Source organism: Trachymyrmex cornetzi, unplaced genomic scaffold (assembly GCF_001594075.2).
Source record: "Trachymyrmex cornetzi isolate Tcor2-1 unplaced genomic scaffold, Tcor1.1 scaffold23, whole genome shotgun sequence".
NCBI classification, from domain to species: Eukaryota; Metazoa; Arthropoda; class Insecta; order Hymenoptera; family Formicidae; genus Trachymyrmex; species Trachymyrmex cornetzi.
In genome coordinates this window covers 4,611,600-4,636,949 of record NW_017296956.1, presented here as the reverse complement: position 1 = coordinate 4,636,949, position 25,350 = coordinate 4,611,600, and the positions used below count along the sequence as shown (strand labels likewise).

At 40.2% G+C, this 25,350-nt stretch overlaps 2 protein-coding genes across 8 annotated transcripts in view; both read left to right on the top strand.

Moving 5' to 3' along the window:
* The window catches only part of Osbp (oxysterol binding protein), a 15,795-nt gene extending 5,079 nt beyond the window's left edge, over positions 1-10,716 (top strand). For 2 of the 6 annotated variants that reach the window (XM_018507025.1, XM_018507022.1), the window contains 9 exons: positions 2,517-2,722; positions 4,387-4,640; positions 5,391-5,583; positions 7,592-7,884; positions 7,997-8,232; positions 8,322-8,598; positions 8,761-9,140; positions 9,864-10,084; positions 10,162-10,716. In XM_018507025.1, the coding sequence (XP_018362527.1) occupies positions 2,517-2,722; positions 4,387-4,640; positions 5,391-5,583; positions 7,592-7,884; positions 7,997-8,232; positions 8,322-8,598; positions 8,761-9,140; positions 9,864-10,084; positions 10,162-10,304 (2,203 nt within the window). In that variant the 3' untranslated portion in view covers positions 10,305-10,716. Of the gene's footprint in view, positions 1-2,516; positions 2,723-4,344; positions 4,641-5,390; positions 5,584-7,591; positions 7,885-7,996; positions 8,233-8,321; positions 8,599-8,760; positions 9,141-9,863; positions 10,085-10,161 lie in introns of all 6 variants that reach the window. The other 4 variants (XM_018507024.1, XM_018507020.1, XM_018507023.1 and 1 more) reach the window with 3 other exon arrangements.
* Positions 10,717-14,004: 3,288 nt separating this feature from the next.
* 14-3-3epsilon (tyrosine 3-monooxygenase/tryptophan 5-monooxygenase activation protein epsilon) lies at positions 14,005-25,149 on the top strand. 2 transcript variants are annotated; one of them, XM_018507058.1, is made up of 5 exons: positions 14,005-14,331; positions 21,146-21,452; positions 21,912-22,255; positions 23,586-23,652; positions 23,739-25,149. In XM_018507058.1, the coding sequence occupies exons 1-4, from the start codon at positions 14,268-14,270 to the stop codon at positions 23,639-23,641; spliced, it is 771 nt and encodes a 256-aa protein (XP_018362560.1). In that variant the 5' UTR covers positions 14,005-14,267; the 3' UTR covers positions 23,642-23,652; positions 23,739-25,149. The 2 variants fall into 2 exon arrangements, with proteins under 2 accessions (XP_018362560.1, XP_018362559.1); XM_018507057.1 differs by having other exon boundaries at positions 23,586-25,149.
* Positions 25,150-25,350: the final 201 nt, after the last annotated feature.

Here is a 25,350-nt window from a genome sequence, read left to right as displayed (position 1 = left end):
TAATACAGTCGTGTGCTGAATGAAATGTATCGCTTCTTTATGTTGTGTTCTTTATCGTGCGAGTTACGTTCGTGCCAGTCGAGTCTCGTCTTTTTGTTCACTTTTGTAACTGTCTCACGCAGTGAGACTGTACACGTAACTGCAATCGTTGTTGAATCGACAAGATATAGCTATTACCGGTGGTATCTTAGATTAGACGATTTTAGTTTTCTTTCTCTTTTTTTTTTGTGTGGATGCGCTCGAAAGTTCTATCAATCGCGCAGAAGGAATTATCTACAGATTAATTTTCCTTTTTTCTCCGAATGCGATCGATGAACTGAAAGATTTTGTAATCTTTGTCGAGTAACTTGTTCTTCTTTTCTCTTGATTAAATAATTTTTCTTTCTTTGTAGTTGGAAACTTTGTATCGTCTTAATTTTTTTCGCATACGGGATATTTTGGTAATAACTCGATTTATTATACACACAGACACACAGGGCATTTTCTTTTAACATTAAATTTTTGCATATATTAATCCGTTTCTCTTTAATAAAAGTACCAGTGGCGGATGCGTGTTTCGACATATCTCCCAAGTCCTAAGTGAAAGTTTAATCCGAACACATTAGAATTCATTAGAATCTTCGACTTGAGGAAAACTATCTTCGGGATACCATGTTTAAACATCGTGAATAGTCAAGTAGGAAAAATCGGACCGATACATCACTGCTGAATATGGTATATAAACTGAATTTTATCAACACACAGCCGTAGTATCAATTCACGGTAAATCGAATTCAACAATAACCTCCTGCCTTTCCAATGAATTGTGGATCGACTATTTTGTCGTGAAAATATTTTTATACAGATATTTCATCAATACAAATATTCACCAAAGATTACATAAATAAGGAGGCTATGCGCTGTAAGATTACTATCTTGGTAAATAAATACACGCAAGTATCTCGGAACACGTTTCCGCCAATTTATACTTGAACATGTACAGAGTGTTCTTAAATAGATCGATGGACTTTGACAGTGTGCACGCAGTTTTACTCGCTTTGGATGGAGGAAGATTATGCGATCGTAGTTGACATACATATCGAAACTACATTTTTCCGGATTATAAATACCTTTCTATTTACGCAGAATTTTGCAAGAATTTTTAAATCGATTGTTAAAGCCATCCTTTAGCACGTTTTACATTGACTAACCACTCTTCATTCTTTTCTAGTTGTAAGAATTAAAAAAAGAGAAGATTGTAGAAGTTGAATCGCGATTAAAGTTAATCTACAATCTACATTGAGAAAATAGAAAACAGACAATAGATCCCTTTGGTAATATAAGATTAACTTTAATCTCTCGGTTTAATTCTTAGAATTGAAGAAAAAGATCAAAAGTAAATTGAGATTATAAAATTAATCTTATGTTGACCGAGTCAGACCTTATAGATCGAAATGCTGGTTGGTAGATGAATATACGCATCTTTTTGCTCCGACGTACGAGTATATTATAGATTCGTCACTGTTTAACGCAACGATAGATCAGTTTGTCAGATTGCAACGAGCATCATTAAGACAAAGATACACTTTATACATTCTTTGCAGTATTACGAGAAGCACTCGTGATACTGCAGGCGAAAGTGTTGATGATTCTGGAAAGAAAAGTTTTCACCCTAATCGTGATCGCATGATTTTTCCTTTTCATCCGCGCACTTGACGGCGGGCGCGCGCGAGTAGAGTATAAATAGTATAAATACACAGCCCACACAGAGCTCGGCGAGATCCATTTCCAGGGTACAGCCTGTACACGCGCCTGTCCGAGCGCGCTAGCATGACTTTTCTTTTCCTTTCCTTTCCTCTTCCACACGGAATTGTGATTGTTGCGTGTTCGATTAACCCGAGTGACCTCACCGAGTGCATGATCCGATTGAGAACTCTCCTTATACCGCCCCGCACCAGTATTTGGATAGTCGTTTCGTACGACGGAGAATATGATCCTATCCTCCCATCCTGGATTGCTCTTGACCGACGACCGCGAGTGCGAGTGCGACAAGAGGCACTCGCGTCTATCGCGTGGATAGGGGAGCATAATACGGATCCATAATACGGCCTATACGGGATGGTAATGGGATCGCTAAATCGCTTCCATCGGCTGCGTAATCGAGTGTTTAGTTTCCTTGGATTACGCCGACGAGTCCATACACTTTTCTATATGTTGATAACTGTTCCTCTCCGTCATATCCTCTCTCCCGCCAAGTCAGAAATATGGTGTCACAGATTAACGCAGACGGAAAATCGTTGCTACATTGTTATGCCAATTTTTTGTTTGTGGGGGAGGGGGAGGTGGTCGCTTGGATGAATCTTGTTCACGGCCGAATCGTCCGGATCGTCGTATTATTAAAATCGTCGTATAGAGTCCGTCCCTCCCGATTGCAAACTCACGACGCCTGTCTTTCTCCGTGTCATTCGGCAATCCCGGGGCGACCTGAGAGGGACGCGTACCTGAGACTGTTGCGTCTCTGTTACTCCCTGTTTCAGAAATCCCGCGGAGATGTCTCACACTTGCCGCGGCACCATTTCCTTACACGGGGCCTTAATACACACGGTGGACGCCTGCACCTTCGTCGTGAGCAACGGCGGCACGCAGACCTTCCACATCAAGGCGTCAACCGAGGTGGAGCGGCAGCAATGGGTCACGGCTCTCGAGCTGGCAAAAGCCAAGGCTATCCAAGCGATGGAATCTGGTTTGTACGATTGTTACGATAGATCGTGCCTGTATATTGCGTAAATATGCTGTCGTTTTTTCGGTGCTTTTCTACATCTATTGACATTTTCTCGCGATGCTTTTTTCCATCTTCCATTCAAGGGAGCCTAAAGTCGTCTGCTTCTTTAGCAACTCGGTAGGATCTTCATATACGTACACATTTACTAATCTCTTATTTACTAATCTTTTATATTAATTATCCAAGTCTAATTCTAGGAACTCAATATTCTTTATTCACGTAATCCCTAATCCGCGAATCAAGATTGTTTTATTATACACGTTCAAAGTATAGCATATAAAGCAAATTAATATTGTTTATACGAATCGACGCTGAAAGCCGACGCAACTAACAAAACTAATTTTCCAACTTTTTTTCGTTTTTAATATAAACTCAATCGGTTGGATTATATTATCGTTTATACTTTAAAAAAGGATTTTTAAACCTGTGTATAAAAGAAGTTAGAAGAAATATTTATTTAAAAAATAAACGGTAATATATGTAAGGCGACTTTAGGATTCCTTTAATCCTCCATCTCTGCAATCTGAATCTTTTTCAGCATAAGCGAAATTGTACTCTCAGATTTCTTCGTCATTTTTGCTGAACTTTCAATTTTTACAATGATGGTTTTAACATTTGAGCTAAAAAACTTATTTAGTAATGTAATAGAGATGTTGAAAAATTACTTTCAAGTTTTTCCTATTTTAAAAGCCTAAAACAATAAAAAAAAATTGGATTGGATAAAAAAGATCCAGATTGCAGACGGACGGAGTAAAAATATGTGATGTATATATTACAAACAGAGAGTTAAATTAATAACCGTGGACGATTAATATCTGTAAATAGTTTGGCTTAAGATATTTTAATTTGATGCACAGAAAGTTAAAATGTAATAAAATTTTCATTTTGATGGATTCGTCAATTAGAAACTGATTTTATAAACATTGAAAAAGGTTTTAAAATCGATATACATGAACAATAACTTGAACATTTTTGTTAAATAAATTTTAATAAGCTAAAGTATTTCTCTATATTTATATACGATACTCGCGCGCACGCGCGTATATCAGCAGTTTAATAAATAGGTATTTGAAAAAATGTTTTTGTGTGTGTGTGTGCGATATAGTAAAATAATCAAATTCAATCTATTTCCTGAAGAGAGTCAATATATTTATTACGAATAGATTTTAACTTTATTAATTTTAACATATATGAATTAACCTTCAAGAAAGGCTTATCTTCTTTATTCTCTCCATTTATTAAGTGTTTGAGAGATTGGAAAATATCTCGTATAAAATGTTGAATTCAGAATTAATGTGATTTATGTATTTTAGAGATATAAAGTTCGAATTGCAAAGTTAATATTAAAAATTTGAGATTTCTTCGTGAATTTGAATCAACTGTTGTACAGTATTAATAGAATATTCCGTTGCTATAATTAATTTAATGAACGCGTTCTTACATCTATTATAGATTATTGTACTATACTGTGTGTAATTAATGAATTTGATTTGCATCGCAAACGACTGCAATACCGATACGATAATTGTACATTTGCATAACTGTCGTGTGTTGCACCTATCTTTTTCTTATATATTATTGAGCTTTAGTACTTCGGCGACGTTATGCGGCGAAATCTCTTTTAGAAGAAGAGGAGGAGGAGTATCAAGATAACGACAATCAAAACGTAGAAACTGCGTCTGTGATTAAGGATCTAACGCGACGACTGGATGATCTACAAGCGTGCAATGACTTGATGCTTAAGCAGGGATCTGGGCTCCAACGAGCTTTATCCGATTTGGAAATGATAGAGCCTCCGTCCCCCGAATTAGCAGCGAAATTCAAGATCGTCAGCGAACGAGCCACACTTTTCCGGATTGCGGCGAATGCTATGATTAGTGTAAGTTCAAACCAAACGATAATCTGCAAAATTGTACGACGCAAAGTCGTAAATCTGCGAATGATACTTTTTTTCCCTGCATTTATTTGCGAATCTTGTAATAGTGGCACCATATCATGTTATCTGATTAGAAAATCTAGTTTTTTATTTAGAATTCCTCTGTTTTTCTCAATGTCAAGACTCAATCTCAATATCAACACTCCTGGCTGCAGTAACTTTTTAATACAGCAATATTAAGCCGTCAAAATCTTTAAATATTCTTAAAAAATCAAGTTGAATTAGGGATATTGCACGATGTGGGATCTGAGTAATGCTTCGAAAGATGATAACATTAATTTGCCATTATTTTACTGAACTTGCTGAACAAACTCTTGAACTTGTTTTGTGAACATCTCGTAAATCTTATCGTAACGATATACATACGTGTGTGTGTGTGTGTGTGTGTGTGTGTGTATATATATATATATAGCATAACTGAGCGTGATTCATCCAACGAGTGGAAAAAGAAGGGGGAAATCTCGAGATACAGTTAGTAATGAACTTTTTATATGAATGATACGTTCAAAGTCTACGTTCGTACGTAGAAATTCGCAAGATTTGCAAAGAGCAGAGGTCAATTCTCTTGCCAATCAGAGTTGTCTCATTCACGAAATTGCCCTCGACATTGGCACTCTCTCTATTGATGCGATTTATCACCGATGTGATCTCACACAAAACGCAACTTATGACAACAGATTGAACATGTTGCAGACGAGCAGCGATTACTTGCAACTAGCCCAACAACAAGAGCCTAAGTGGAAAAAGATGCTGCAGCACGAGCGTGATCAGAAAGTACGAATAGAGAAAATGGTCGAGCAGTTAGCTAGACAACATTCCCACCTGGAGGAAGCCGCGCAACATGCGATTCCTTCAGCGACGCCTGCGGGAGGACACAGACCTTCACGTAAATCAATTGATTTCTATTCTTTTCTATTTCGTTAACATGCACTTGTTGGCGCATTTTTAATACTTTTACTGCCGTATTATTGCTTAAAATCACCAAATTTTATTTAGTTTTAGAAAACGATAATAATGAAATCTGTTTTAATTTGTTAAACAGAACTTTGTTTATCAATACTTAAAAACCGCTCTTTTAATATATGCTTTTTAATAATATTATTTAGAACCAATTTTTCTTTAACAAAAATAACAAGTAATAAATCATTATTAACCGATTATTATCGGTTTTCTAATTTTTTATATCTTTGTATAACTAGTTCAAAATTAAAATTCTCTCTCTATAAAAGATACCACCATCTGAACTTGTCTGAAGTATAGTTTTATTACTCAAAATTAAAAAATTGAAATTAATTAAAAAATTTTGAAGAGAAGGAGAGAGAGAAAGGACATTAGATTTATATACATGCTGCACTATTAATTAGTCTCCAGCCTATAACCGGAGATTCTTTACGAAACAAAAATTATACTTAAAAATTCCCATCTCGCGTTGGCATTTAGCCGAGTTAGCCCTCGCTCGAGTCTGCATTTTATTTATCTTTTTTCTTTCTCATATAAAAAAATGATATACATTCGTGAGACGTGGGAGCGGAATTTAAATCTCAGCGGCTGCAATCGGTTGTCCGTGTTCGCGCTAGATGGCATCTCTAGGAGGCATCGCCGCGCCGATGCAACGCGTCGCGTTGTCACGTGATTACGTCAGCCGTGGTCTACGTACGTCTACGTATGCATCGTCCATCCGTAAATCCGTATACGGATTACGATTGGCGCTGTACACATAGGAGAAAATAGAGGGTTTATCCGCGCTGTGCTCTCATCTGACGTCTTCCGTCCCGTATATAGGTAACGTGATAATTTATGTATATCGTACGTACGTCCGCACACGACACGGTCGGGTGTGCTGCTTCCTCTCCTCCGAGAGTCGGAGGCTTAATCGGCGGGAGCCCGGAGAGCGGTTGGAGCGGTCTCGCAAATCATGGTAGTGGAGAATCGTTTTTTATTTCCGTTATCTCCGATAACGCGGGATACCCCCCCGAGTTCCGAACGGTGCGGTCGCTTTTGGTGCAGACAATGGGATGATCGGTGCGGTCGAAGGTAACGATAATTGCCCGAGAAAAATACAATGACGGCTCGTTGGCGTTTCATAATGATTCTCTCGGTCACCGGGAGTCGCGGAATTGGCGCGGAATCGAGAGGAGAGCGGAAATCGCGTGTGATTCGATTAGAGGGGAGTGTGCGTTCAGCGTTGGTTGTATCCCTCGAAGAGAGAAGAAAGAGGGTGTCGGGACGGAGCGGAGCGGAGCGGAGCGGACGAAGCCGTACCTCCGCAACGCCGCGCCGCGTCAGTTTGATGATTGAGCGAGCACTGAGCAGTGAGCGCCGAGCGGGTCACGGGCCGGAGCACTACACTCTACAGAGCGCGGCGGCACATTCGATTCGATTCGACGCGACGCAACGCGACGCGACGCGACGGAAACGGGAGAAAGGCAAAGGAGGGTGGGCAGAGCCGAGCTCGAGCGCGAGCGCACGAAATCGGTTTATCGGTCGCGCGAAATGAACCCCAACTCTCGACTCTCGAGACGGACCCACGCGGCGGTCTTGCCGCGCGCGGGGCTCGCGGGACGTCATATCGATTCTTTATTACGCGATACGATCTCACGAACGCGAACGCGGGTGACTCGCGTCAACTGGCGTAATTTGCACGCGCCTTTTCCTTCCTCCGAATCCCGCGTCACTCTCAACGACCAACACAACTCGATTCCGTCACGCTGCGCCGAGATAAATACTTTATCCTTATCTCGATGCTTATCCAGACACGACTTTGTGCAACATTCCGCGTTCACGTGCTCCGTCCAATTTTTTACTTGTCCCAGCTCGAAATTTCTACGCGACGTCATACCTCACATTCCGCGTTCCGCTTGTCGCTTGTCAAATGGAAAATTATCACTTTGCAGATCCCGCAATTACAACGTCACCGTCGGAGGATGAAGAGGATAACGCCGAATTTTACGACGCCCAAGAATCGGACACTTTCGCACTAACTATACCCATTGCCACGAGCAATTCCATTTCCCATGCGAGAGATCGCACCGATTCCCAAGGTAGCGACGATGGCTCCAGTTCAGAGGGAGATCCAACGCCCTTGCCTGTCTCCGATTCCACTGGAGCCGATTCCTTCCTCATTGTGACCGATTCCACTGCTGCGCAGACTCTCTCGGCTGTTAGAATCACCAACGATCTGGATATTGTAAGCGAATTACATTCTTTCTCTTCTTTCCTCCTCTCGAGTAAAATGACACGTAACGTAGGATGTATAGAGATGTTTTTTTTTTCTTCTTTTTTAACACTCTATAACACAGACAAGCTGGCGATCCAATAATGACAGCAGCAGCACCGGGATGACCACCATTTCAAAACGGAAACGAAGGACCAGGGTACCTGACAAACCAAACTATCCCTTGAACCTATGGAGTATAATGAAAAACTGCATTGGCAAAGACTTGTCCAAAATTCCTATGCCGGTCAACTTTTCTGAACCGCTCAGTATGCTTCAACGATTAACGGAAGACTATGAATACGCGGATATTCTTGACAGGTATAGTAGTATATTTTTTGTCGCGTCTCATTTATGCAAGTGAAATGACGATTGACGTAATTGTTTTGCTTTTTTATATATAAAAATAGGGCTGCGGAATGTACGGATAGTTACGAACAGATGGCTTTTGTAGCCGCGTTCACTGTGTCTAGTTACGCTACAACCGCCGCTAGAACGGGGAAGCCTTTCAATCCCCTTTTGGGTGAAACTTACGAATGCGATCGTACGGATGATCTTGGATGGCGCGCGATTTCAGAGCAAGTGTCTCATCACCCGCCTATGCTAGCTCAACATTGCGAAGGAAAGAAATGGCGATGTTGGCAAGAGTTTACAATGGCTTCTAAATTTCGTGGAAAATATCTGCAGGTACAATGTCTTGATACATCTGAAAAGACATACCGATTATACAATACATATCGCAAATAATCACGTCGTCAAATCAAATAATTACGCGCGCAACCGGTATGTATTGTTCTTTCTAAATACAACCGTTTTGAAAATGGAATTTTGTGATTTTGCTTGAATTAGGTGATTCCTTTGGGTACTGCTCATTTAGAATTTAATAGTGGCCAGCATCATTACACATGGCGAAAAGTCACTACTACAGTACATAATATTATAGTCGGGAGATTGTGGGTCGATCAGAGTGGCGATATGGATATTGTAAATCATAAGGAAGGTATCAAGTGCCATTTGAAGTACATACCGTACTCGTACTTCTCGCGAGATAGTCAGCGCAAGGTAAAGGGCGTAGTCATGAATTCCAACAAAGAAGTCAAGTGGGTAGTGCAGGGTACGTGGGATTCAAAGATCGAAATAGCGCCGGTAATCAGCACGTCTGGCACACCCGATAATCCAGTTTATAAAACAGGTCCTTATATATTAGCTTGGAAACGACGTATGCCTACGTAAGTATACAGCAATAATATCCGTGTAAAAATTAAACTTGTTTATTTATTTCACTTGTTAAAGTTGTGTGTAAATTTTATATTTTTATCAACATATACATATATATATATATATATATATATATAGATCGACGACTTTTTCCAGTAGAATGCATTTCCATGCTGAAAAGTATATCTCAAAACAAAAATCGATCGAAAGGATCTTTTATTAGAGAGGAGGCCACAAAAAAAAACTTTTTTCGCGACCGTTCATGGATCGTTTTATTTCTACACTTTCTTATGTATTTTTCTTCGTGAAAACCGAAAATGATGATGACAGTGATGACCGTACGCTGAAGGAAAAATTGTTACGTTTATGAAATAAAGTTAATTAGCTAATTTCCTTATTGACATCGTTACGAAATCGCTATCAATTATGCTTCAATCATTTAAAAATTAATTCTTGAATCAGCAACTGTGTAGTAGTTTGTAAATTATTCAAGTATAATTGACAATTTCAACGATGTGAATGAGGATTTTAGTCTTTATTTCAATGTATCAATTTTTTCCTGAATATAGCGCTCTTATAATTAATTAATAATTTTCGATTAAATTAATAAATAAAATTATCCCCGCACGATCGCGAAATAATAAAAGTTGTGTGTGTATCCTCCTCTTTACTTATACATAATATCTGAAAAATATATCTGAAATATATTTCAATACTTAAATATAATATTGCAGCGAAGACTCTGAGAAATATTATACATTCACGGAACTAGCGTGTCAATTGAACGAACCAGAAGAAGGTATAGCTCCAACGGATTCTCGATTGAGGCCTGATCAGCGATTAATGGAGGATGGACGGTGGGACGAAGCCAATGCAGAAAAATTGCGTTTAGAGGAAAAACAAAGAGCTACTAGACGAGCTCGCGAGCACGACTCCGAAAAGGCTACTGCACAAGGTATGTTTGTTTATATGGTTAAATCGTGAAAATTAAGCTCCTCTTTTATGCTCATAGAATTTTGTATTTCTCCACAGGATTATCTTATGAGACGTACGATCCTCTATGGTTTAGAAAGAAGCAGGATCCGTACACGGACAGCCGTTGTTTTGTTTATAATGGCGAATATTGGGATCATAAAAGCAGAGGTGACTGGTCACGATGTCCAAACATATTTTAGTTCGTTATGTAGATAGATTCGATTGCAATGACTCTGTCACATACATGCAGTGCGTGAAGAAGTTTTGGATCGTTTAAAAGTGACGATAGCCGAAATTAAAAGTCGCGACCGCTCGTGGTCGAGATTTAAATGCTTATGAAATATAACGTTGACGTGATAATGGGGTTGTTACGGGATGTGATTTAGCAATTAATTCTTCCAATGAAGTGGACGAAACTTGTTGGCAACTCTGACATGTACAATATGCAATTTGTACTTGCATGTCATCGCATTCGCTATTCTTTTCTACCTCTCTCCCTTTCTTTCGTTTCCCTTTTTCCTCCCTGTCTTTCTTTTTGTCTCTATTTTCGAAGCTAATATCTAATACCCTCAACACGCATGATATTTTGTTAATATGCACTTGCGTGCTATTTTTTTTTTTTTTTAAGATTTTGTGCTAAAATAATAAGTAGCCAATCTTAAATTTTTGCGTTTATTACATTAGCTATATGTAAGAATTTGTAAAAAAATCGAAGCTTGAGCAAGTCGAGAATGAATTCTGAATATTTCACTACTTTAGCCTAAAATCAAGATTGCAATAAGACTGTGTAAGAAGAGAGTATAAAGAACTTTTGTCATTGAAGAGGAAGGATTTCAAATCAAGTTCAATGTTTTATTTTATAATATATTCAGTATTCTCAATTTATGTTTAGGTAAATATAAATCTAATTTTCGAGAAAGAATTTGAACTGAAGTTTTACCGAAGTCGCGATCGATGTGCTATTATATGTATATGCAAAAATCCTGTGTGAATTTCATTATTTTTAATCTATCGTAATCCACATGGTTGAAAGTATTTGTATAAATACAGAGAAAGATGTGCAACGAGAATTAGAATCGAGTCGATACACTCGATTTGAATTAATATAAAACAAGATACGATGATTTCTCTCATTTATTTTTACTATACTTATTTATTTTTACAGAGAAAAAGAAAAACATCTCCATGTATTAAAAATCCAATTGATTTTTTAACGCGTGTCAGTAGTTTTAATTTTTTTTTTTTTAATAATTCTCTCATTGCGCACTTTCTACTCTATCTGATGTTACAACAACAAAGTCTGAGAAGTGTTGGAAGTGTTGAAAATAAATCTTGATGGAGAAGAGTATTATAAATACAAGAGGAACAGTAAAACTACATTGGAAGATTTATTCAGTGATTTCAAATGCAGGCGCGCAATGATTAACGTTTTACACACGTAATAAACCGACGACGATGATGCTTCCAAGTTTGGCCAGCGTTTTTTTTACAAGAGGCGAGAAGGAAAGAGGAAAAAAAAAGAAACCATGCCATTTCACGTCTGCACAGATTTCAAGCACGCTAGATACGCTCCGAATACTTTACCAAGCTGTAACGCAGAGGCATGCGACGCGCGTTATCACCGAAATGGAACGACAAAAGCAAATCGAGGCGCGAATCGAAGGCTCCTAAGTGCTGCTCCGCCCGATTAAAGAGAATCGAAATCGGGTCCCCGAATGTAACGATCGTTTGTTTGTTTCTCGAAATTATCGCTGTAGCATAGAAAGACGCGTGCACCTATAGGCACGTGCGACCGATTTATAGCGAATGATTTGCGTGCGTACGTATGTATGTGTTTGTATGTGTGTATGCCAGTATGTACATAAAGCGATTAATTGGTGAAACTTATTGTATATCCTTCTTACTTATGAGCACATAGGCCATTCCATTCGCGATATTATCAGGTACATACAAGCTGCCTTGTACAAGTATATACCTCGATAAACCGAACGGAAAGACTAGCTTGCAGCCAATGTCTATAATGATCATTATGCTAAGTCCTCTGGCTGTATTATAATTTTAATGGTTTATAATAATTGAAATTATATATATATATTATACACACGCCTGTATACATATAAATACAAAAATTATAAAAATAAATAATTTAACGAGATACGGTTGTGTGTGTGTGTGTTTTGTGAGTGAGAGAGAGAGAGAGAGAGAGAGAGAGCGCAGAATAATGAAGCTGAATCATAGTACTTGTACATTAGCCAATTCGTGTGAGGGAGAGAGAAAAATACAAATATGCTTCGCTACAAAGGGATATTCATTTCGTGGCGTCTCCTTTATAGCCACCCATCGTCAATCGCGTAAAAGGCCGTAATTGTATCATAAGCGACTCTTGGTTTTGTCGAATAAATTATATTGAATCAATTATATATGAAAGGACTGTAAAAACGCGATTTGAATTAATACGGATTAATGCCCGTTCCCACCAATGTAGATTAACTTTAATCTCCATTGGATTTAACATATCGTTTATCCTTTTTTAATTTTTATGCTCGTTTCCACCAATTCTAGAAAAGAATGAAACTAGTTTACGTTTAATTCTTTTCTAGAGTCTTATAAGAATTAGAAAAAGATAAAGAGTAAATTAAACTGTGCAATTAAAGTTAATCCACATTGATAGAAGAAATAAGCATATATAACTCATCTCTGTCTACAATTTTGAGAATTAGAAAAAATGAAGAATAAATTAAATCGCGCGAGATTAAAATTAAACTACATTGGTAGAAACAAACATTACAAAAAGATGAAGAATGAGTTAAACTGAGATTAAAGTTGATCCGCGTGGAATTTGTGTGGAACCAGACAGATCGAGTTTGTTGAGAGAATATTTTATATTGATTTTATACTTTTTACAGACATTTAGATTTATTGGTTCCTTTTTGATTCAGGAGTTTTTTTGCGATACCACGCAGTAGAAAAAATAGTTTTCTTTCTCAGTAGAAATTTTTTAATAAGTTGTAAAATTGATTTTTAATATTTGTTCTGTATGATATTTGTATCAACGTATATAATATATGACGATATAGAGCATGGGGAAGAAATGAACGGTCGTTGTTTGAGCAATTTTTAAAAAATTTTGAAAATGTCCGATCAGTTTAGCACCACAGGGAGAGGAGAAACTCGATAAGATACATTGCAAATCGTGTCGTGGCGTGACTGACGAGTCTTGACTTTTGATCGTCTAATGCCCATTTCCACCAATGTAGATTAACTTTTAATCTCGGTTCAACTTTTCGTCTTTTTCTAACCTTTAGAACTAGAAAAAGACAAGGAGTTAGTTGAACCGAGATTAAAGTTAATTTGCGTTGGTGGAAACGGGCATAAATCGTCTTCGTCGTTCGGTCCGGCCGGCGCGGCGCGGCGGTTTCCCGGTTCGCCTTCCGCCAATTCCGTCGGATCTGATTCCGTGCGTTCCTCGGCGTTTCCGCGGCGTTTTGACGGAGATGAAAGCTTAGAACTTGGAACAGAGCCGGAAAGCAGACTTGGCAGTCTTGGCACTCTTAGCAGACTAGCGCTAGCGGAGGGGCGGCGCGCCGGGCGATTAAGGCGGTTAAGGCGGGTACGACGTATCTCGCGATTCACGTAGTATGTACCATACGTACATACGCGAGCTGTTGAATCTATTGCGATGAGGTCGTTTTCAGCAGAAGAAACAGAGAGAGAGAGAGAGAATGTTTTTTTCGTTCGCAGGTCGCAGGTCGCACGATCATAATATCATATGTATTGGTACGTGCGTAGGGCGTACTGCGTGCGCGCTTGCGCCTGCGCCTGCGCACTCGGTCCGTCCGTCCGTGATGGCGTGATCCGTCCCGAGATGGCGGCGGAGAGGCAATGACGTCACGGGCGTAGTAATACACGGCGCGAGCGCATGGCGAGCGGAGTCAATCCGCGGAGCTGCTGCGCGAGAGACTGGGAACTGCTTTCGATTGTTGGCGGGCGCCGCCATCTTGGTCAGTGAGCCTGCGAGTGGTCTGTACGTCTGTGGTGCGGAGTGGCTTCGTTGTGCGTATTTCAGGCGATCGTTTGCCGAACGGCGTATTCCGTGCGCGCGTCTCTCCCCCGCGTGAGTCTCTCGTTATTCATTTAACCAGTGAGATCCGCACGCATCCGAGATGTCGGAACGGGAGGACAACGTTTACAAGGCGAAACTGGCCGAGCAAGCGGAACGCTACGACGGTAAGTTGATATTTCCCCTTTTCGCTTGCGAGGGGGGGGAGGTGGACAGAGGGGACGGAATCTAGCCGGTTCGTCGACGCGAAACCGCGAAACCGATCTACGTCCCGCGCGATCTATTCGCGTCTCGTGCATCGCGTCAACGGGCTCTCCTCTCCTCTCCTCCCCCCCCCCTTCCCCCTTTGTTCGCATCGACCAGGTCGCGGACCATCGTTGCCGATCGTGGCCGTCTGGCGGACCGATGTCCTCGTGATAGCCCGCGACCCATCGGACAATTTCCTTTCTCGACGAATAACCTTTCCTATTCTTTATCATACTCTGATGGTACATACTCTCCCGGGGCTGTCGCTCTCGTTGGAGCGCGTCGTATCTGTCAAAATTGGTGGCGGGCGCGATCATTACGGCGTTATTCGTCATAGCCGGCGGCGTTCCTTTGTGGCGGCGCCGGACGCGATATCGCCCCGTGTCATTCTCGACGGTCGATCCGGCGAGGCCCGCCCGTTCGCTACTTCGTCCGTCCGTCCGTCCGTTCGTTCGTTCAATCGTCGAAGCCCCGGGGGGGCCTGCCGCGGGACGAGACGACGGATCCCCCGTGCGTTTTCTCGACTTGCGTTAGACCTGCTCTTTTAGCTGAAATTGTCGCGCTATTCAGCTCTCTTTTTTTCTTTTCTTTTCCTGCGTGAAGAGAAAAGGAAGATGAACCATGTAAGAAGAGTTGATCTGTAATAAAGAACGGATGAGAGTTGTCTCGCGGCCCGATTCCTTTGGATTCCGTGCTTCGAAAGTCCTGATCGACGCTGGACGTTGCCGTTGCTAGGCGTGCTCCCGGTTCTCCGCCTCGTCGCTCTTTTTCACCTCCTACCCTGGAGAGTTACATGTCTCTTCGGCAGATAAGCGAAGCGAGACAGGTTCGTTTCTCTCTCGACAACGGACGGTCATGGGACTCGTGAATGTTGATGACGTATAGACACGTCGAGGCGCCTTGGCTAATCGCCCCGCCACCGCCACCGCCATCGCCATCGCCGCCGCCGCCGGGTTATTATACCACGGATACACGCAGTAAGTCGCGTGTTCCGCTCGTGGCATCTGGCCTTGAGCGCGCGCGAAGAAATCACTGATTGTGGATTCGATCGACCGAGAAGAGTTACCGTTCAATATCATATTATCCATGGTGGAATTAGACATGATTTCATCATACATTTTATCTTTGTTCAACATTCTGCGAAGAAAAAGAATAAAATAATATGTGGATGCACCCGGATAAATTTTCTAAACGCAGTCAAAAGCCAAAAATGAGAAGAGCCAATGTCGTTCTTTTTTTTCCTCTTTTCCGACCTCTTTTTCAACCTCGACAGAGAGAGAGAGAGAGAGAGAGAGAGAGGGGCGAGAACCGTCATCCGCGTGGATTCTACAATAGCTGCACGGTCCGCTTCAGTATTTTCCGCAACTTCGGCTCCTTTCTCCGCGCGAAAAGCGAAGAAAAAGCGAGACGAGTCCACGCGCGAACCGCGTGGGGTGGTCCGCTTTAAAGAAGAATGAGACGCGAAGGCTTATCATCAGGTAAAATAGACCCGACGGATCGGCCGGATGTCGCTTTTGCCGACTCGATCCGTTTGATCTTTTCGCACGCACGCATCTTCCCTCCCCCCTCCATTCTCTCTCCCTTTCCGTGTTGAGTTAACAGGGTCCAGGTTAGGCGTAATAACGTGAAGCGTGCAGAGTGAGCGGTAGCTGGCTTTGCGGCTTCCGAAGCGCCTCGACGATGACGATTCCATCGATATTCGACGCGACCTCGCGGACCGCGGACGTGCGTGATTATCGAGCGTCGGCACACACCGGCCGGCGCGGCGCGGCGCGGCGCGGCGCGGCGAAGCGAAGCGATTTGGAGCGCGCTCGGCTCGGTTCGGCTCGGCTCCTTTCGTATCGATCGCGTTCATTCGATGCTGTTCGATGCGCGCTTGACTTGTCATACCTATCGCTATCTTTCGGTAATAAAATATCCAAGTAAAGTACTCGGAATTTCACACGAATTTCACCATCTCATTCATCTCATTCCGACGTTCCGGGCGATGGCGCGAGGGCGCGATGGCCGGGACGAGCTGCGAAGAACAAGGTTGAGAGGGACGAGTGAGAGACTGTATCTTGAAATGGGAGGCCATGGAGCGGAGCGACGAGTATAGCGACGAGAGGCGCGGGAGGGAAGAGATGGTCAAATTTTTCCATCCCTGCTGATCCCTGCGCTATAGATACGTCTCGGTGTGCGCGCGCGCGCGCGCTTCGTGTCGTCTAACATCTTTGAGGATTCCTCAAGTCCATCCAGCCGGCTGTATCATACGTATACTGAGAAAAATATATAATCTATCTGGAGCAACGCTCATTCTATATCTTGAAACAAAGTGAACATTTCTCAAGTGAACGAATTTATCTATTGTACTAAAATATTTTTAATAATTTCATTTGTGTGTGATCAACACCTATAAATTTTGTAATTACCTTATTAATTTGTTTGCGTTCCTTGTATTTTTTCCATTCACCATCTTCACCGCTTCTCTCGCTTCGATGCCCGATTATACATATATTTATCTCGTTCCAAGTGTAAACATTTTTGGGGATTTTAAGCAACGCGAACAGACTTAGTTTTACTTGAAAATAAAGACTCGACGTTCAGTTCCTGTTGCTTGCACTTTTCGCTTTCTCTCTCTTCAACGCCGGAATATATAGATACATTTGTCTCCTTTTAAGTGCAAAAGTTTTTTTTGGGGGGGGGGAATTTAAGCAATACCTACAGACCTAACGTCTCCTAGGATTAATTGGAATTCTGTTTGTAAATCAACGACGAATAAAAAAAAAATTTTCTTAAATTACATCTACTATATAATTCTAGTGTTGAAAGAACCTAGTTGGAATTTTGATTGATATTATACACGTCTGTTCACGTTGCTTGAAATTCCTCAAAATTTTTGCACTTAAAATAAGATTTTATTCGGACGTTGGAGGGAGAGAAAGCGAAGATGCTGAGTGTAATAAAGTGCAAGTAACGCGAACAGACCTACAATCTTTTCGTCTATTTTCAGCCAGACACTTTTCTCAGTATACTTTTATCTGTGCTCTAGCCATTTCCCCTCTCTTTTCTTATTTCTTTCCCTCTCCTTTCCATGCGAAAGAAAAAAATGTGTCCGTTCCTCGATTTATGCGCCTCGGAAGAGAGGGAGATGCATTCGTCTCCGGAACGGCCTGAGTAACATGTAAAGTAGCTAGTCGTAGCGATAATCTCATCAGTGATAAGAGGAAAAGAGACTCTCTGCTGCGAATCTCTTGTTCAATAGTAATAAAGAAAATGGGGAGTGAAAAGAAAAGTGTAATAATGTGGCGCGACCGTATTCCTTTCCTCTTATTCTTTTAAAATCTCATTTCTTTTAACTCGACGATTTAAGGCTCTCTAGATTGTTTTTTTTTCCTCGTACGTTACCCGATATAACGAGATCAAGAGATCTCGTGCACGAATTCTCGTGCCACTGATTAACGAATCTTTGTTTCTTTCGTGGTGCCGTTCTAATTGGCGAATCTTTTTTTTTCTTTCTTTCAGAATTTCTCTAATTAGCAAATTCTGTTTCCAGCACGAAACCACTTTTAATCGACCGAAAGTCAAGTCGGTTCAAACGCAGTTGTTATATTCTAGTTTCCGTCACTTTTAAAAGTCGTATCATTCTCTTAGAATCCTCTTTGAAGATGAAATATTGGAATTTCGATGCCAAGCGTAATTACTGAAAGTTCGATGAATGGAAATTGATTTATTCCTCCGAGAGAAATTCTCTCTTTAAATTGCGTATCTGATGCTTCCCAGTGTTGTTTCCTTTCCTTCCTTTCCTTCTTGCATTATGGAAAAATTCTGAGAAAAATTATTATCAAACGTGCGTGTTTCTTAAGCTATATCAGTTTACTATCATGACGTGGATCTCTAATACCCGTTTTTATCAATGTAGATTAACTTTAATCTCAGTTCAATTTTCCATCTTTTTAGAATTGGAAAAGATGAAGATTTAATGGAATCGGGATTAAAATTAATCTACATTGATAGAAACGGGGATGAAATAAAATTAATTCTATTATAGTCTATATTCTGTTGTGGTGTTGCATGAAATTCCGAAAAGAATTTTGCACTTAAAATGAGATGAATGTACATATATATGGACGTTGAAGAGAAAGAAAATCAAAATATCAGTAGATCTGTTCGTTTTCCATACCCCAGGCCTCAACTTCTTACACGGTTTATCTTTTTTTCTTTTTCTCTTCACATTGGAGAAAAAAAGGTAAAATATAAACTGTGCGCAAGAAGTTTAGTCCTAGAGTGTGGTAAAAGGACAGTCTTACTGAGTGCAAAAAATGCAAGCAACGCAGACAGATCCGAAGTCTGTTCTTTTTCCATATTCCAGGACTGAATTTCTTGCACGATTCATTTTTCTTCTTTTTCTTTTCACATTGGATAGAAGAGGATAAAGATGAACTATGCAAAAAGTTCAGTCCTGGAATATGGAAAAGGAACAGGCCTCTCTTATGTCACCCTAGGGAGTCACTTGAAAAGTGCTCGTGAAAAGGGCCGAAACGTATCGAGGATAATTAACATGCATCAATTATCAACCAATGACTACAGATTGACTGTTCGTAATCCCTTTCTAGATTATCTTGATTATACGTGATATACGGGATAATTACGAAAATTCGGGCTTGACGTTAGAGGTAACCCGGTACGACATTGGCATGATCGGTCCCTAGTGTAGAGCCTGAGTGGAGACGACATAACGATATGACTTTCCTAGAACGTCGTGTTGGAGGGCGAGAAATGACGACTGGAATTTGAGGGTAGCTGAAGAAAGAAACAAGCAGAGAGAAGAGTAGATTGGGTGGGAAATGGGGAGGGTGAGCAAAGGGGTGAGAAGGTGGCAAGAAGAGGAGGAGGAGGAGGAAGAGTACAGAATGGGGGAAAGGGGTGGTTAGCAGAAGGAAAGTATTGATCTGGCTGCTATCCTACGTTGCTGCACACTGGTATATGTACACCGTGTTCATTGTAACGTCCGCTTTACGTCACATTCACCCCCTGTGAACTTGACGGTACCACTTGATCGGTAACGTCGGTGCGTGCAATGCGACGAGTTGATCCACGCATCGATCTACGTCTTTTCCTTCCTTCCTTCCTTCCTTGCTTCCTTTGCCGTTATTATGCTGTTGTTATAATGGTCTCTAAGTTTCCGGAGTCCAGTCGCTTGCATCTCCCCTCCCGTTTGGGAGAGTGGCGACGTGCCACTTGTGCCATTTTAAGCGCACAAAGTACAAGCGAGCGCATATAGCAGGCAACTCGAAGACAGAAAGTTTCTTGAATTCAGGCTCGTATTTTGAATGGAGATATCAGCTTCAAGTTGAGGACAAGTTTCCGACTTCTCCCTCTTCCGATCTTTCAAACTACGGAGAAGACGAACGTTTAATCGCCGCAGTTGTGAGCGTTGCAGAGCGTCAACATTTGCATTTGTAATTTATCTCCGATCTTTATGAGATTAACTCAAGTTCTAATGTCGTAAGGGACGTGTGGGATCGAGTCCTTCTGCGCTGTAACAAATTTGCAGCTTCAAATCGAGTTACGAAGCTTGCATCTTATTTTACTTTTAATGACCTTATATAATGTTGTTGTTACACTTGACATTTTCTCGTATTCTTCGCTTTGATTCACTAATTAACTTCCTCCTCTTTTGCCACAATTTGTCGGTTTGAGTTTTTAGATACCCACTTAATGAAGCTTGAAAAATACATTGGTTAAACCAGGCAAGCAGGCAGGCAGGCAGGCAGGGAGGCCCTGCTAGCAAGCACGAGAGAGTATTCCGTAAAAACATCTGCAGGCCAAAAATGGCAGCGCTTCTCTGAGCGAATATCGCTCGAATATGTGCCGGTATACATATTATATGACTTCCGTGCAAAGTTCAAGGGGCAGCGGATTAATATATACCGACGCGTTCATCCCCTTTACTCCAAAGGCACTCCGCGCTATCGTTTCATCCGCGATAGGCACGTAACATTTTATAGGCCAAACGTCCATACGCCATTTAAGCGAACAAGTTCACGAGCGGCACGGAGTTCATTTCACAATGATTTATGAGGAATCCTTTGACAACCTGAACTTTGCAGGATAAACATAGAGAAACGCGGAAGACGTAGAATATAAAATAATTATGTAATTTTACGTTTCGCGTCAGGTTTCATCGTCGATCAAATTGTTATGACAAAAATTTGTTCAGTATTGTTAGGATATTTTTATGTTATATTTTCCTATAGGAACTTTGATTATCTAAGAGTCTCTTCGGTAGTTTTGCTATTTAAGGATTATTATAAATGTCACGAGAGTAGATAAAAATGTTATATACCATTAATGTAGAGAAAAATCAAGATGCTATATATAAAAACAGTATTTTTGCTCCTTAGAAAGTGACTTCCGTTACTCCGAAGATTGTTTTTATTATGTAGGTTTAGTATTTGTTTGAAGAAATTTGAAATAATATTTGTTTAACAGAAAAAGAAATTATTTTTTGTCATAGGGAATTATATTTTTCCATGGAATATATTTTTCTTACACATATAGTTTACTTTTACGTTTATTTTAATTATAATTTTTCATCTAATGATTATTGTGTGTGTGTGTGTGTGTGTGTGTGTGTGTGTGTGTGTGTGTGTGTGTGTGTGTGTGTGTGTGTGTGTGTGTGTGTGTGTGTATCTTACATATGACAAGTCGATGAACTTTATCAACAATATTGGTTGCTGGTATTATTTGCAGAGATGGTTGAGGCGATGAAGAAAGTGGCTTCGCTGGACGTAGAACTCACCGTAGAAGAAAGGAACCTTCTTTCGGTAGCGTACAAAAATGTGATCGGAGCAAGGAGAGCCTCCTGGAGAATAATCTCGAGCATTGAGCAAAAGGAGGAGAACAAGGGTGCCGAGGGGAAACTAGAGATGATTCGCCAATACCGATCTCAAGTGGAAAAGGAGCTCAGGGATATTTGCGCCGATATCCTTGGTGTCTTGGATAAGCACTTGATACCGTGTGCTTCTACGGGAGAATCCAAAGTCTTCTATTATAAAATGTAAGAATCCATTTGTATATTTTACGCAATTGTCCGTAGGACATTAATCTATAGTTATTTTGTATTTTTGAAACAAAAATTTTACTTATTTTATTTATGAACACGATTTTAGTATTAAATAATTTTCCATTTTTTTTTACATGTTATTTACATAAAAATTATGCTGATAAATTAAGTTAAAAAATACAATTGCATCATAACCATCTACAATTCTTTATATCATAGTGGTTCTTAATAAAAATATCTTGCTCACAAAGTCGATATACATTAGTTATTGATACTGACTTTGTATTTTTTCCTAGTGCTAAATATAAGACTTTCTGATTTTTTATCATTTTCTTTTACTTTTATTTATTTATTTTTAAGAAAATTGTACAATAAACTCTCTGTTGAGTCAACTGCACCATATTTCAGCGTACGATACGAATTGTTATTAATCCACCATTGACGTGTTTTCAGGAAAGGTGATTACCATCGTTACTTGGCAGAATTTGCCATTGGTAACGACAGAAAGGAAGCGGCGGAGAACTCCCTGGTGGCATACAAAGCAGCGAGCGATATCGCCATGACGGAACTACCGCCGACCCATCCCATTCGCTTGGGATTAGCGCTCAACTTCTCCGTGTTCTATTACGAGATCCTCAACAGCCCTGACAGAGCATGCCGCTTAGCGAAGGCAGCCTTCGACGATGCGATCGCCGAACTGGACACGCTGTCTGAGGAGAGCTACAAAGATTCTACCCTCATAATGCAACTCCTCAGGGACAACCTCACTCTATGGACGTCGGATATGCAGGGAGACGGTTAGTGTCCCATTTACTTACAGAGGCAAAACTGCCATAGGGATGTTTTGATTACGCTAGAATGCGTCGTGCGACGTATCCCGCCTATTCTCGATCGATCGACACGCAGACGAATACTATGCATTGTGATAGAATTTTATCTCGTCTCACGTAATTTACCTAGGATGTCTCAGAAGCTACATGCTTCATCACGACTAGAAATATAGAAAAGAAGATGAGAAACTTGTTTTTTCAATGAACATGTCTTTTATTAAATTCTAGAAACAAAAGGAACTTTTTTAGCTTTATAATTCCAATTGTGGTCTTTTTTTTACTCTTAAATTTACTGCCGGGATAAAGTAGATAAACATTTTTATCTAAAAATTGCAAATGAATGATCTGAAATTGTCGAAAGATTAGGGAAACAAGTTTTACATTCATTTCATATTGCTTCTAATAGAGTTTTAAATTAGCGTTTTGTAATTTGACGGGATGATTTATTAACCAGTGATGCGCAACTTGCGGCTCACCTGTGAATTTTCTGCGACCTTACGGCTCATAATTGAAAATATCAAATTATATTTTCTATTTTTTATACAAACGAAATGAACATTATCCGATCCGAAAGATTTTACCTATTTCTAAAAGTGATCTGAAAATGATTCCTAAGAAAGGTTGCGTATTACTAGATTGAATTACTCATTTTAAGCTCTATATACATAGTTACTCAATAAATTGATTAAAAATTTTGTATAAATTTTTAATTTTACATGATATATGAGAATTATGGATGATTTAATATTTTTCTGAAGAAATATTGACCCCTCTCTCTCTCTCTCTCTCTGTCTCTCTCCCTCCCCCTCTCGGATTTATGAAAATGTTAGAGGATAAAATCAATAAAATATATATTAAGATCATAAGATATTCTGAACTTTTCTCTCGCTCATATTTATATTCATATTTCTGCTGTAAGCTTGTTTTTAATTTATTTTAATTTGTAAGAAAATTATGCGGTTTTCGAACGTGGAATTAATACTTTGTAATTCAGAGTCCGAGTCTGACCAACAAGACGATATTCCTGTTGATACCCACGATGCCTGAACATAGATACCCTTTTCCTATCGTCCTCATCCTCCCAGCATATCTGACTTGGTGAGCGACATAACTCTTATACAATCGTCACCATATTAAAAGAAATAAAAAAAAAATAAGAAAAATATCGCAAATTGATTTTATTTAAAATTATCTCTTCAAATTGTTTTATTTATCAAACATAATTTATTTGACATGCATTGTTTAGGTGCGTTCAACTAGATTATTTACTGAAATATTTCGTATTTTTGTTGCGCAGGTGAAGCTGAACAAAAGGAGCAGTTGCAGGATGTGGAAGACCAGGACGTATCGTAACTCTAGCTGTAGTGAGTGTTATCTTGCGCATATAAAACTGAGACACAAGAAAAAACTCTTAAATAACTCGTAAGCAAAAGAAAAAAAACCAATTCAGCAGGTGGCAGTTCGGGGTGGGAAGGGGAGATCTTTAGAAATTTGCGTGACCCTTTAAAAAAAGCACGCACTGTATGGTTACTTCAAAACACAGCAGCAGCAGCAGCAGCAGCAGCAGCAGCAGCAGCAGTGACAACAAAATACAACAGCAACATTAATTAATAAATAAATCATTCAGTTCATCCGGCATTATATTACGTACACATACATACAATTGAGTTACAGAACATGCAGAAAGTAACGAGACAAAAGGGCACGCACCCTGCGGTAAATAGAGAGACTGCAAAGCATTTAGGAGAAAGGCACTTTTCTGTTGCCCCGTTTTTGCGTATCGAGAGAAAACGTCGTATTTGCACTTTGTATGCGTCCGATAAATGTGCAAACGACGTCGAGAACGTCGAGCCGATGTCGATGCCGGCGCCGGTCGATTTAATCTCGGTAATTCAGATTTGATTTCCGTCACAGTGAGAACGAATTGTACGTCCTATGTTTTACAGTGAAAGAGGAACAAAAAGGCGTATGGATTGCACGATGTCATATCGGGATATATTTACACGACTGTCCGTTCTTACATCTCCATCACCTGGAGTTCTCCTCTTCCAATCTCCTCCTTTTCGTTCCTCGGTTTTTTTTTTTTTTTTTTTACTATGCGCACGATATTTTATTCCACGCGTCCTGTAATTATTACGGTGTTTATTAGCATGTAAATTGATTTATTTCGAAGACAATTTGCACCTCTCTCTCTCTCTCTCTCTCTCTCTCTCTCTACGGAAATAACGGCGGCGCCTTCATTGTCAGTTGTCAAGACGGATCTCGCTCTCGAGCTTGTATTCTGTAAAAGATATGTACTTCCAACAAGATCCGATACAATTGTAATGTTATAGATAGCCGAAAAGAAAAATTTTTAAATGCATGGATTCTTGGCATAGCCGAGCTGAGGAGAAGAGAATGTGCTTACTTCGATTGCCCCCTTCTCCCCCTCCCCCACCCTCTGTACCTCGTCAAATGCAATAACGCCTGATTTTGTGAGCTTTCGAATGGAGACCGCGTCGCGAAGGAGCTCTGTAACATGAGCGAGAAGCGGTAAAGCGTATCATCGAAATTCTCTGACGGCGATCTCTCGATTTTCGGTTCTTTTACGCATCTCTTCCGAGGCGAATGCGTCCCATCGCGTCAGCTCGATGAGCAGCGTCGTGATAAAAAAAAAATTGAAAAAAAGAAACGAAAGAAGGGGAAAAATGAAAAAGATTACGTTATCGTAGGTGAGCCTTTTTAGCGCGTTACGTTACTCACAGCAAACAAAGTAACTATCTAGCTAGTCTGTAATGTGGTTGTACGTTTTCATACGCCCGTTGTGTAAACTAAATATCGATTGCTGTGGTATAAGAACAGAATAAATGACTGTACCCCGACTTTTATATATATATAATAAATATATTCATATTTCTCTATCCTCGTCTTTCCCTTCCGGATGGACGATAGTCGGAATCAGTATTTGTAATCGTCCATTCGCCGATTCATCGACGAGCCATTCCATCGATTTTTACGTTGAAACATTCCATTGTTCTTGTAATGAGGAGTCTGTCGGGATCATAGAGATTTACAGTGAAAAG

Excerpts from the sequence above, each read along its gene's own strand:
- 14-3-3epsilon (XM_018507058.1), top strand. The coding sequence starts at position 14,268 with ATGTCGGAACGGGAGGACAACGTTTACAAGGCGAAACTGGCCGAGCAA. Across the intron at positions 21,453-21,911 it reads AAAGTCTTCTATTATAAAAT|GAAAGGTGATTACCATCGTT; the intron begins GTAAGAATCCAT and ends ACGTGTTTTCAG. Across the intron at positions 22,256-23,585 it reads GTCGGATATGCAGGGAGACG|GTGAAGCTGAACAAAAGGAG; the intron begins GTTAGTGTCCCA and ends TTTGTTGCGCAG.